Raw genomic sequence first — 13,271 nt, forward strand, 5'->3', positions numbered from 1 at the left:
CGGCCGTAAAAACAACACAGGAGGTTGAGCCGGAGATGGTGAAGATTTTTGCTGATTTACCAGGAGGCACAGGATTAGAAATGAGTATCAGAGGGATTGAGTTCAGGTTGAGAGGTTTGGAAACAAAGTTAAAGAGGCAAGGGTGAGATTGTGCTGCCAGGCAGGAGAGTCTCTTGCAGAGAGAGCTGCAATAGGAGGACCACAAAAAACATTTCTGGATTGAGTCAACATGGACAAGCTATGTTTGTGTTTATGCGTGATTTCCCCCTCACTACACAGAAACCTTGTTTGTCTGTGTATCTCTATATTTCACTTTAATCATCTGGACAAAATCCATCAAAACATTTGAGACTCCAAAAATTCAGCTGAAATATATTTAATAGTAACAAAATAACATTAACGTATAACATTAATATCAAATGAACAGTGGACATTGTACAACAGTTCCTGAGTTGTTACACACATCTTTGACACTAATGTCTAAAATGACACACTGTTGTTACTGACAGGCTCAACACTGCAGATACACACTGAACAGTGAATACTGTAAATGTATTTCCAATAAACAGTTTATTGCAATATTTACAATAAGGTATGGAGTGCTACGCATTCAAATTAAAAGCTCCAAAAAGTATATGCATGTATGTACATTTATAATACTGAGTCAAACCTGGACAATATGTCCAATACTCACAAAATAATTAGTAAAGCACAAAAGGTCACTTATACACAGAAACAGCACTCCAAGAAATCATCAACACCACCTTTATAGTACATATTGAGTTTGCAGCATATTGGAATATATGGTGTTAAAATTCACACTTTATTCTGTACTTGTACATGTTTGTTTTCATTTGTAAATATAGTCATAGGCTATTAAATTGTGCCTTCTAGTCAGCTCATGAGCCTTTTGCAGCCTGCTACTTATTGCCTGTTTAACTACAGTATGTACAAAAACATGTTTCGTCCTCTGCATGTGAAACAAACTAAGAACAAGGATGAAGTAAACAATTTACGTCCACTGTAAAAAATTGAAGAGCTATAAAAGAGGATTTGTCCAAAAACAGTGAGGGAATGTAGTTTACAGTAACCTTTGTGATGACACTGTGATATAAACATCGACCTCCACAGCTTTGAAATCGTTTTATTGTACAGTAGCTTTATGTTGAGTATAAAATGAGAAAAATATGTAAAAACCAAATATTTTCATGGAATTTAATATTAATAAACAACAACAAAAAAATCTGTGGCATTGCAAAACTCAACCAAGTGCCACAAAATGATATTAAAATTACTTTGGCAAGTCGGCTGATTTGATTTTGATGTGCATCAGAGAATAATGTGCCATGTTAGACTCCAAACTTTACCAAGTGGAGCATCATTGTTGCAAGTTTACTTCGTCGTGGTTACATCGCGTCCTCCGTGTCGGCTGTCAAATAACGAAGGAAGACTTGTGGCGGAAATGACCCTGTGAAAAACAGGAAGTAGGAAGTTACCTTAGATTTTCTTTTTTTTGGATTTGACTTCCAATGAACGCGGCGTGCTTTGTAAGTTTACCTCATCCGCGTCTCCATACTCAACACTGCTATTCTGTGCAGGCCAATTGTAGCTGAAATAAAGTGAAACAGAATGCATTAAAAAAAAAAAAAAGTCAGGATTTTGTATCCTTTCATCAGAGCTGCAGACTGTACTCACTTATTTTCATTGTGGCCTTTTTTGTGGAAGCATCCACGTCTGAAGGAATGACAAATGGAAACCGCCAAGCATAAGAACGCAATCACAGCACCAAACACCTTGAGGAAAATCCCCAGGATGTCAACGTCATCTGCAACAGGGCACAGAGAAGTGCTCATGAGAGAGTTACGTGGCCTGAGACATATCGATAGCCTATAACCATGACTTATATCATTGCTGCATTTTCATTTTTATGTATATCTTGTGTAATTGCCACACTCCTAAAATCCTCAATTAATTGTTATTGGCTTCGATGAAAATAAGACGAATTTCATGTTCATTAAATACACCAAGTCAAGACACCAAACAATGAAACAAATAAAAACAAACTTTGTCTGCCTGCTTATCACATTAAATAGGAAGAATTCAGATGATGTACAGTAACAAATTTTGACATTTAATAATAAATGTGATAAAAATAACGAATTAGATTTTTTACATGAATTATGGTGAATGTCTTTTGTTTTTTATTCCATTATTTTTTCTATAAAAATGTTCAAATGTTCAAAAATGAACAACTCCTACAACAAAATGAATGCCTATAGTGTGCAAAAACACTTTAACTGTGTGGACAGCTGCTTTATCCTTTCTGCTTCATGTTCTGGCAGCAGAATACGCTGTCATGGGCATGTTAGCATATCAGGGGCATGGGTGTCTGAAACTGTTGCTTCCCAGCGAGGTGCTGGGATCAGACTGACCTGGACAGCCGGAGCTTTCCTGCATCCAGTTCGTTGCAAAGGGATGACGCTCAGCAGAGGGAATTAGTTTCCCTTAGCTGCCTTCAATTGGCAGTTATAAGCACAAAGTATGCTTGGCCTTCAAATAGTTTATATAATATTTAGTGGGAACAGTGGTGCTTGGGGTAAAATTAATGAAAAATATTGTTATGTTTGCTTTGAGATAAAGTTTATTTCATTCCTACATGTGAAGTCGCGCCTGTCTTGTCCTGTCTGTGTTCATATGTTTTAGCTTCCTTCTGTTATTTCATACTTTTTCTCTTTGCCCGTGTTAACTTGAAACTTGAGAGTGAACGTGTCTGATTTTGCTTTTGGCTTAAAGTGCTGTCAAAAGACCTGCTTGGCTGGTGTGAATGTCACTCACAGACTTCCATTATTTGCGTGGGACACTGTGCATGCCCCGCATCATTCTTTGCCTGGCAGTAGTACTCCCCCGCGTCCTCCTTCCTGACCCTTCGAAATTTCTGTGGAGACATTTTTAGAAAACTGTCAGTGCACTGACACGCAGACAAACTGACAACAATAGGATGTCTGGCTGTGGTTGAATATAGCGACATTTTGGCCTTCAGATGGATTTACGGGCTGCTTTTAATACTACTGTAAGATTTTAGATTAGAGGGCATCGCCCTATGTTTTATAACATGGTTAAATTTCTGCCAGATGTTAAACTTTTACCTGGAAACACATCAGTTTGGCTTTAAATGCAACATTATCCTTGTTCCATATGCCAGGTTTTGGATAAGTGTTCTTACTGGCTCTTTTTACACACGAGGGTTAATCCTGCTCTTAGTCATATAATGCTTAAGGTTTTATTTAGATTAAGCGGGTAACATTTACATTAGATAAGCTCTGACAGAGAATACTCGGCACTAATGAGTCCTGTCTACAAACAGAACAGACAAGCAGGGAGAAGAAGTTTGCATCTGTTCATTTAACAAGAATAATAGTAAATACTGAGTGCTGCCGTGCCTCAAGAGATATTTTGCACAGACAATAGGAACTGAAATGATAAAGCCATAAATGTAGCAACAACAGGATGCTTGTCATTTTTGTACCAGGCCTCCGGTGTCGGGGTTGATGCTGTAGGAAGAGTTGGCAAACTTTGCGCTGTTTTTGGGATCCTGTGGAAGCTCTTCATTGTTGTGAAACCAACGGTACTGAGGAGCGGGAAAGCCCTCATTTTCCAGACATCGCAGCTCTGTTGATGTTCCCACTGTGACGGCCTCTGGCACGCTGCACCGTGGTACAACAGGTTTCACTACACACAAAAAGCACAGATTCACATCAGGCTGCTGAATGTTGTGTAGCATTTACACACTGCTGAAAACGATACTTTTACTTACTAAATGGCTAAAGGATAACATTTCATCAGGAAGTGTGTTGAGTTTCCCCACAACCTTTAGACTGTTCTAAAGTATTTATGTTCACACGCTGAACATAAAAGATGGACACGTGATAGATGTCGCTTCTACAGTCTCTGTCTTTATGCCTTGAATTCAATATTTTGTGTTTTGAAACCAGAGGTCATGAGTGAGTGATCTAACTGAGAAACAGTTAGATCTGCCTTATTATTGTCAATTTTCATCTTAATGAAATCATAATTTATAGAATGAACAACATACTTTGCTGGCCAGGATTTAAAAGTAGCAAATACGTCCATAAAATTAATCAGGAAACTGTTGACTGAGCTCAAAGAGCAAGTGGGTGATTTCCTCATTGACTCCCACACAATCTGTTTGCAACCAGAGGTGTTGCCACCTGCTGGTCACTATAAAGAATGCAGGTTTAAAGAGCATCCACACTGGCTTCACTTTTCAGACACACAGGGTTATTGTCCATAGAGTCCATAGTGGTGCACATTTTATATACAGGCAGTGGTTATGCCACATACAGCAAACACTGCTGGTACTCGTTTTTTGTGTTTCTCTGTGTGCAGGCCAGGGTCTGCAACAGGCTCCGTGTCTAAAGACAAGTCTGCGACTCCCTGAGGTGAAGTGTGTTCTCAGCCACTGTATGGTGACAAAGAGAACTGTCATCAAGTGATACGTAAGGTTAAAGTTGGAATTGTTATAACGTCGCCACAAGCCCCAGATATCCCGAGTGATTTATGTAAGTGGGTGTTAAATGGTTGTGATTGCTGTCCCAGCAGGCCACTAGCTTAATCTACCAGCACCTCAAAGGCAACGGTTAGATGCATGGCAACCTCACAGTGACAGCAATCATGATGTAGCTTTATATTTCAGAAGTAAATTGAGTGTAAAATGTATAAACTGCCACATAATCTTAATATCTATTCGATCATAAGAACAAAGTGTGATTAGAACTTTAGAGGGTTGACGATATAGACATGCAGTGACTTTTAGCTCTGCTCTCCATACCTCTTACTGCAAGACTAATAAGTATTTCATCAAAGTCCCTTTGATCATCGATGGCGGCCACCTCGCAGCGGTACTCTGCTGTGTCTGATCGAGTGGCGTTGAAGATCAGAATGTTGGCCGGCTCTCTGAGCTGAGCTCTGTTCTCCAAGTCCCCTTTTGGAGAACGACAGAAAGAGAGAGAGATGGGGGGGGGGGGGGGGGGGAAAAACACTTTACAATTGCTCATTCAAATACACAGCGTGACTTCACGGCTTAAAAACAGAATTCTGAGCCAAGGTCTTTCAAGGTAGCATTCACTCAGCTAAGCTTTGAGTGCTGCGACTTTGCTTTGAAACACTGTGCTCTACTGGTTTCTCTAAAAGACAGTTTCCAAGAGGTTTACCTGCTATCTTGTTTTGAAAGTACACATAACTGGGAACACCATTTTTAATCTTTTTCCACTCGATCCTTGGGTTGTTTGTCGAGATGGACTCTATTAAGCAGGTCAGTTCGATGGCTGGGAAGAAAACAGAACGCATGACAGCATGAGAGAGATGCAGGCTAAATCTGGAAAAAAGAAACGGTACTTTGGTTAAATAGGTTAGTGTGATTTTCGAGCAACTCACGCTCAAACTCATTTGCCCAAACAATCTTGTCCGTGGTCCGGAGGATTACCCCAAGTGATGATGGAATGTGACCTGTGGAGAAAAAAAAACACAGGCAGTAAACGCTGAGTAACCCTGATTGGACACGCGAGCATTTTCATTAGCAGACATTATAAACCGGGCATGTTGCCTAATAAACACTGGATTAGACCGACAAATATAGCTGACATAAGTGTGCCACATATTTTTAATGAACTCCTTGTAGAAATATACTGTCATTAACATTTAACTTGAATTATTTGTGGCGTTTAATTGGATAATAACGTGACTTATGATGAGTCGATGGAAGAGACCAGAGCTAGTTGTAAATGATAATGAAAGAAAACAGAGATTTGACACGAAGGACTCTGTAAATATTTGGATAGTGACCCATTTTTTGTTGTTGCTGTTGTTGTCAGCTTTAATCCTGCGCAAGATGAAATCCAGACCGAGAATGCAGCAGACAATGTAAGTAAGCGAGCAGACAAGAGCCAAAGTCACTTTAGCTCAGTTACCAAGGATCAGCAATGCTCTTGTAATAAGTTGCAGGACAGAATAAAAGGATTTGTGTTTAGTACTGCAGCACAGCCGGCTCAGACCAAGTAAATGACACACAGGCTTTATCCATTAGCAAACATGACAGTTGCTATATTGACTTTATTTCACACTGGTTGTTTTATAACAGAAAGGCTCCAAACATTAACTGTATATAGAAGATGGATGTTGCCACTGTAACCTCACTGAATTCCTATGTTGTAGTCTCAAGCTACACACTCACATACAGTAGTAACTAAGGATGCTCCTGGTAACTAATTTGCTAGTTATTTAAACAAGAGAAAAAGTCAACCCTCAGAGAACATTCAGAACTGAAGTGAATCTAATGGATGAGGTTAAATATTAGCCATACAATAACTGCACATGTATTTGAGAGCTATTTGAAACCGCTAATCACATGTCTTGATAATCAAGTTGAGTTTTAAATGTAAATCTGTTGGACACTGTGCCATATATAACAGTCACAGTACTTAATGTCACAGTACCAACAAACCACAGCCCTGGTTTGTGGCTGGTGGCGTCACAACATTTCTCACCGGGATGGAGCTGCCACTGCTTAATAATAAAAACCAAATAAGTAACTTAGCTAACTAGTATCTTTGGTACCAACTAGCAAGAGGCAGAACATTTTAATGTGTAATCAAGTAGTCGCATGCATCCCTAGTAGCAACTTGGTAACTGCAAAAGCAAGCCTAACTTGTTCTTTTGTTTTCAAAAGGATGTGAAACTAAGACAGAACATTCAGGAAAGTGTTTACTGAGGTCATAGGTCATGTCAGCACTCCAGTAATTTTACTTTCTTTTTGCAACCAGGAGAAAATCCCGGAGAAAGAATGGAAGCAGATTTGAAGCAGATTTTCCTCTGGCCTCACTTTTCCAGCCTAGAGCTTATGTTCAAATTTGTGCACAGCCTGCTGTTCCCATCTTCTGTGTGTGCTTCTCTTGCACAGTACCCTCACCTGCATGTCAGGTTACCAGGTTAACCAGCAATTTTTAACTGGCTGCAAGTTTGAGTGTGGTTGGCCCTCCAAATGTTTACCCCCCAGCTCATCACCAGCAACAGGGATGTCCTTTAGCCATTACAAGTGAGTGTAGTTAATGCACATATGGTTATATTAGTTGATCATAATAAGACACACATAACAGAGTTTTCTTCCTGTTCTCTCTTTCCACAGTCACATGCTCGATCAAAGAGTGTCGTTTAATTGTTGGGGTTTCCTCTGTATTATTGTGGAGTCTTTACCTTACAACAGGTGACTGCTGTTGTGATTTGGTGCTATATAAATACAATTTAATTGAACTGAATGCAAGTTTTTAATTTCTTTTTTTAAGCGACCGTTACACTGGAAACCTTTCTGGGGACATTAACTATTAAAAAAGGGGGAGTTAGAGATGATATCTTTATATTGATTTCTGACAAAAACACAGCTGCAGAGATAGTTTGCATCACTAGTTCACTACATATCACGATATTATGGATGACGATGCGCCCCTGAGGAATAGCTGGAAATGGTCAATGATGTGTCACCCAGTAGACCAGAAAGCCCCCAAGTCATTTCAGTATTTGGTGCAGTGTACTATTAAAGCGTTTACTCACTGAAGAAAAAAAAATACTGGTTTAGAGAAGGGGTGCGCAGTTCATCCACTTTTACACATCGTTTAAAAACCATACACACTAAAATATTACTAGAATTACATTATATTATTATAATGTACATCTAGTATATAGTATATTATATTACTAGAAGTACATGTACATTTTTTTGTATTTTTTCAGGGCTAGCTCCTTTGCTAAATCATAATACTAATTTATACTGAGGTTGCGAAATAAATCATTTATCAAGATCCCCAAACAAATCAAATCAGAAGCACAAGAATAACTTCACAGCGGGAATGAGCTCACATTTGAACCATACTTAATCAACCATCTTCGTTTCCCTCTGGCACAAACACAACACATGAGACGCGCTTATTTTAAGTTCAGTGCTTGAGCGAAATGCTGAAAGCAATCAGTGTTATTTTGCAAATGTCAGATTATAACGGCGAGAGGCGTAATTCACAAGTTTTGTTCAATTTGGGCCCGCCGAATGCCAATTTAAGTGGAAAATACGGGAATCTGGGGACGAGACGGGTGTGCAGTGTGACATCGAATTAAGGAAATGTGAAAATTACTGCTCGGCAAACACAAATAATTCAACAGTCTTTGCTAAGGCTAAATAAGTAGGTTTCTACCTTCCCTTGGTACCCTATAGTCAACATTTTTTGTTCCAAATGCAGTAATTACTGAGTACACGCACAACGAACAGCACCCATGCTGAGTAATGAAGGCAATCACGCTCCCAGTGGGGGCAGTAGTTAGGGTTTCAAATAGAGGCTGAAATTAGACAATAATAATCTGAGCCGCCCCTGAATACGACAAGACATCCCTCCTGTTTTCCCGAGGCAGCGTGCACTCTGACTAACTCCGAGGGATTTGAGCAGCCTTGTTAGGACACGGGCGTCCCTGAGTTGTACATTGTGACTGGGAGCCAAAGGGAGAGCGAGCATATAGCCTTCAAGTGATGGAAACATGGGTCCAACCAAAGCATCCGGTCTTATAAGCACAGCTGCGGACAGTGATGAGATCTGACTCGCAGGTCTCAGCTTCCGTCTCTGCTGCTGACTTTCCCACCCTGTACATGAAGGGCTATTTTTACCACAGCAGTGACTGGACATCCCGAGAGACGCGACGAAGGCCCGTCCAACTGAAGCTCCCTCGACATACGCACGTACTGACCCTTCAAAATGCCCTTTGAACTGCTTCTTCCAGATCTGCGAGGTACTCGTTTTGAGGAACGATATTTTTGAAAAAAAGAAAGAAAGAAAGAAAAACAAAAGCTCTTTCAAATACTGGAACATTTAATTAAATCTGCAGCTGCAATCACACTGCAGACTCAAAGTATCACGTAAGAGAAAACAACTGCTTTCGCAGTGTTATGGGTTGCAACACGGCCGTGTGTGACGTGCTTTTCAAAGTTTACAGGAAACAGATCTGCTCGAGTTCATCTGTTTTCATAAGTATGTTGTAACGCTGACAAAATCTCCTTAGAGGATACATCTCCCGTGTTCATCTGAACAAAAACCATGGTGAAAAACAAGTTTTTAGCCTTTATTATCTGGGGCGAACAAAATCTAGAATCAGTGCGCACCGGTTGTACAAGCAGGAACGGCGTTAACAGGATGTTATTAAAGGTTTTTCTCATCTCTCTTCCAAATAATGCAAAATGTAGGACGTGGGAAAGAGTAACCACAGTCAATTAACATGACAATGTATAACTAATTACTAATGCGAGCTTAAAATAAAAGCACGCAGACAACAATGTTTGGTGGCCTCCCTTCCCCCGTGACACGGTGCAGGCTGAAGAGAAGACAATGTTTCTGAATTATGAAAATAATCTCAGCGCTTGCTGGAAAGCAAACAGGGGCTCATTTTTAATCCCTCTGTCATTCTAATGCAAAGACAAAGTAGGTCTATAGTCAGTTCTGAGAGAAACTGGCTTTTAAATAGCCACATTCAGCAATCCTCTTACGCTCTAAATATGAAAACAACCACCCATCCCTGTCCCTGCAACAAAAAGTTGTTGATCCAGTGAATCTATAAAAAGCTTTTTCCCAGACATTCCAGTGCAGTCGCAGCAAATATGCCGAAGACAGTGGATGGAACGAGGAGGCCCACTGGGATTTACAGCATACTGGAGTGACTGCGTAACAGAACAACTCAACGCTCAAGCAGATTTGATTAAGCTGGTTATGTTGTTATAAGAACTGGGAGGAAATAAACTGTTCATTCAAGCTACGCACGTGACACAATGACTGCAGCACCTCAGACAGATGAAATATAAATGAAGTCCCAATAAAGCACAAGGCAGATAAAATAAACTCATTTTTCGCAACCTATAACAACGCAGCTTAAATTACATAAAACAGCAACGCCAACAATGTTCATATTTGATAGAACGTGTGTTAAACACTAAAATACCAGATATCCTCTGGTTCCTACCTCTCATATGTGAATATATGATTGTAAACTTTATGAACTTGGAAAAAGCAAAGTGAATACATTTTTGTGCTGTGTGGGAAATGGGAATCTAGCAGTTTTTTATCATGTATTGACAGAAAAATGTATCAATTGCTCCTGAACAATCATTCAAGACAATTAGCATTTAATGAAATCCTAACACAAAAACTCAACGGCCAATTCATTAGGTACGCTTTGCTCATACCAGGTTGGACCTTTTTTACTTTTAGGAATGCTTTAATTCTTCAAGGCATATGTTCAACAAGGTGGGGGAATCAGATATTTTGGAGCATGCTGACATGATAGCATCACGCAGTTGCCGTGATCTGTACCTCCCGTTCAAAGGCATTCACTGAGACAAGCTCTTGAGATCTGGTGAGTGCAGAGGCCATTTAAGTATGGTGAAGTCATTGTCATGTTCAAGAAGCCGGTTTGAGAAGATGAGTACACTGTGGTCATGAAGGGTGGACATTGTTAAAACTACACAGGCAGGCTGAGGCATTTAAATCACGCAAACTTGGTATTAAGCAGCCAAAACTGAGCCCAGAAAACATCTCCAACACCATTACACCAACAGCAGCAGCCTGAATAGTGATATAAGGATGGATCCATGCTTCCTGGTTGCTTACACCAAATTCAGACTCTACCATCATCAGATCAAATCAGTAAACATTTTTCCAAGCTTCTCCTGTACAGTTTTGGTGAACTTATCCATTTCCTGTTCTTAGCTGACAGGGGTGGCACATGGTGTGATCTTCTGCTGCTGTAGTCCATCTGCTTTGAGGTTCAACATGTTTTGCATTCAGAATGCTCTTTTGGGTGTCCTCATTACTTACTTATATTTATCTTCTTATCAACTCAAAGCAGTTTGGCCATTCTCCTCTGACCTCTGGCATCAACAAAGCATTTTCAACCAGATAACTGCTGCTTACTGGATATCTTATCTTTTATAGTAAACCCCAGAGGGGGTTTCATGGGAGATTTCCAGTGGATCAACAGTTTCTGAAATACTCAGACAAACCCGTCAGCCATCAACAATGATGTCGCAGTTCAGTTTAAACTTCAGCATGTTGTCTTGACCATTTCTACATGCATAAATAGACTGTGCCATGTGACTGGCTAAATAGCTATTTGAGTTACCTGTTGTACCTAACAAAGTGGCTGATGAGCAAATGATTACAGATTTTTATTTTTAATGCAAAGTCTCATTCATAATGTCCAAAGCCCAATTCTGAGTCCGGAAAATCTCAGAAATAGCATTTCTTTTTTTAACTTTTCAATTTTCTTTCAGCATAAAGGGGAAAAAATGAACAATGTAAGAATTACATCCAATTTTCTGCACATCAGAATCACAAGAAGGCATCTATTTTTACCTTAACTTAAAATAATTCAGCTTTACACATCAGTGCGTTCCAGTTATATGCAGCATGAATCACAATATGCTAAATGCAAAACGTTTGAATAACGATTCATTTTCATTATTCAAACATGACAGCACCCTAAAGCTCAAGGTCAGAACATAAACCAAATCGTGAGCTACATTCACACACAGCTCGGAGTTTTTACAACCAAAACTTGAGAGCATAACAAATGAACCTCTGCCTGTCATCTCCGCTTAGTCATTTGATTTACTGCTTGCAGAGGACCTGGGTGAAAAGTTCAACACTTAGTGGTGCACCCACCCGCAGCCAATTAGCCGACGCAACCACCCAGCATCAGCTGATCGCCACAAATCTCTAGCTGTTGCTGCTGCACATCATCTTGTCACCGCTGCCCTCGACCTGCCTCACTCATGGCACCCCACTCACCATCACTATCGATCAATCACCACGTGATCAGGAGAGGTCAAACTACAATAAAATGAAATTCAAGCAGCCTCAAATGTATATGATGCATATACATATATGCAACAACCAAAAAGACAAAGCATTTTAAATATATATTATTCACAGGCCCGTGTTTCTGTGTACCACAGGTCTCCACCATGTGGCTGCCGTCTTTTTATACTAAAGTAACATTTGCATTGTTTGTATTCTGGAAATTTCTTTAGAAATTAGTCGACAAGTGAGCGTGCAATATGTATGATTTCTAGGCTAGGTTACACGTTTTTAAAATCACGTAAAAAAAAAAATTCAAAACGTCAAGGGTGCTCTGACAACTACGTCATTTTCCAGCTCGGATGTGAGGTTTGCTCAAGCGTAAAACAATCAAATGCAATCTTCAATCGATAATGAGCAGGCTGTTAAAACGCCACAAAACACAACAAAAACGTTTTCCTGACATTTCCCAGCCCGTTTACACGTCAAGCTAACGTTAAAAAACGTCCTTGTCGGCTCGTAGCGCTGACAGAACCGCTACAGCTCGGATTTAACTTGACTGTAGTCGCACCTCGCCGACTCCGATATGATAATAGCTTTGTGAATAAGCGGGGGGAAACTCACCTAGGCTGCTGTAAAGCACAAAACAGGCTACGAGTCGCGCAATCGCCATCTTGCAGCGTATCATTTATCGGTTACAGCTGCACACACTCAGCACCTCTGAGAGGTAAGAGGAGGATGAGGGCACAAAAGACTGGTGGATGTTGCCATCGACGAGTTTCCATAGCTACAAGGGCTGCTGTGTGGGGTTGCGCCCTGAACGCAGTCTGACAGGCGGTAGGCGGTGCCAAACATGCCCTCCACCTCCTCCTCCACACACAGACGCACAATTCTGACCGTATGTTCTCGTGGGAAAGTGGCGACCTACGCCCTCTAGTGGTTATTTTTCTTTTTGGGACCTTAAAAGACCATAATAGGGAAGATTTTTTCCCCTTTATTAAAAGAAACATATAACAGCTGAAAATCAAACAGCATTTTGAGATCTCTTGCTCATGCTGACAGACAGACGCATTATATACATGATCAGAAATTACAAGAAAAGGATGCCGATGCAGATTAACAGACTGGATATAATCTTTTACGGATGATGCTTTGTTTTGTTCTCCCCAGTTCAGTGTGAATAAGAAGTACAACTAATGCTAAAGTCTCCAGTGAGCTGACATTGTAATTGGTGTTTGAACTGAATCAGAGAGGAGAGGGAACAAGGCAATCATTGCATCAGAGTCTTGTAAATAAACCTGTAACGCTGCTCTCTTCTGTATGCACGTGAGGACTGTCCCTCTTTTTCATATAAGATAAAATAGTGAGAAA

At 40.2% G+C, this 13,271-nt stretch overlaps 1 protein-coding gene across 1 annotated transcript; it reads right to left on the minus strand.

Moving 5' to 3' along the window:
• Positions 1 to 360: 360 nt before the first annotated feature.
• On the minus strand, positions 361 to 12,730 carry jam3a (junctional adhesion molecule 3a). Its single transcript, XM_040009402.1, has 9 exons — positions 12,525 to 12,730; positions 5,455 to 5,526; positions 5,232 to 5,345; positions 4,850 to 5,002; positions 3,527 to 3,729; positions 2,836 to 2,935; positions 1,696 to 1,825; positions 1,558 to 1,609; positions 361 to 1,468 (listed from the first exon to the last, which is right to left on the minus strand). Exons 1-9 carry the CDS (start codon positions 12,586 to 12,588, stop codon positions 1,433 to 1,435), a joined length of 924 nt encoding a protein of 307 aa, XP_039865336.1. The 5' UTR covers positions 12,589 to 12,730; the 3' UTR covers positions 361 to 1,432.
• Positions 12,731 to 13,271: the final 541 nt, after the last annotated feature.

The sequence above is a fragment of the Simochromis diagramma genome, unplaced genomic scaffold (assembly GCF_900408965.1).
Source record: "Simochromis diagramma unplaced genomic scaffold, fSimDia1.1 OVJJ01000344.1, whole genome shotgun sequence".
NCBI lineage: Eukaryota > Metazoa > Chordata > Actinopteri > Cichliformes > Cichlidae > Simochromis > Simochromis diagramma.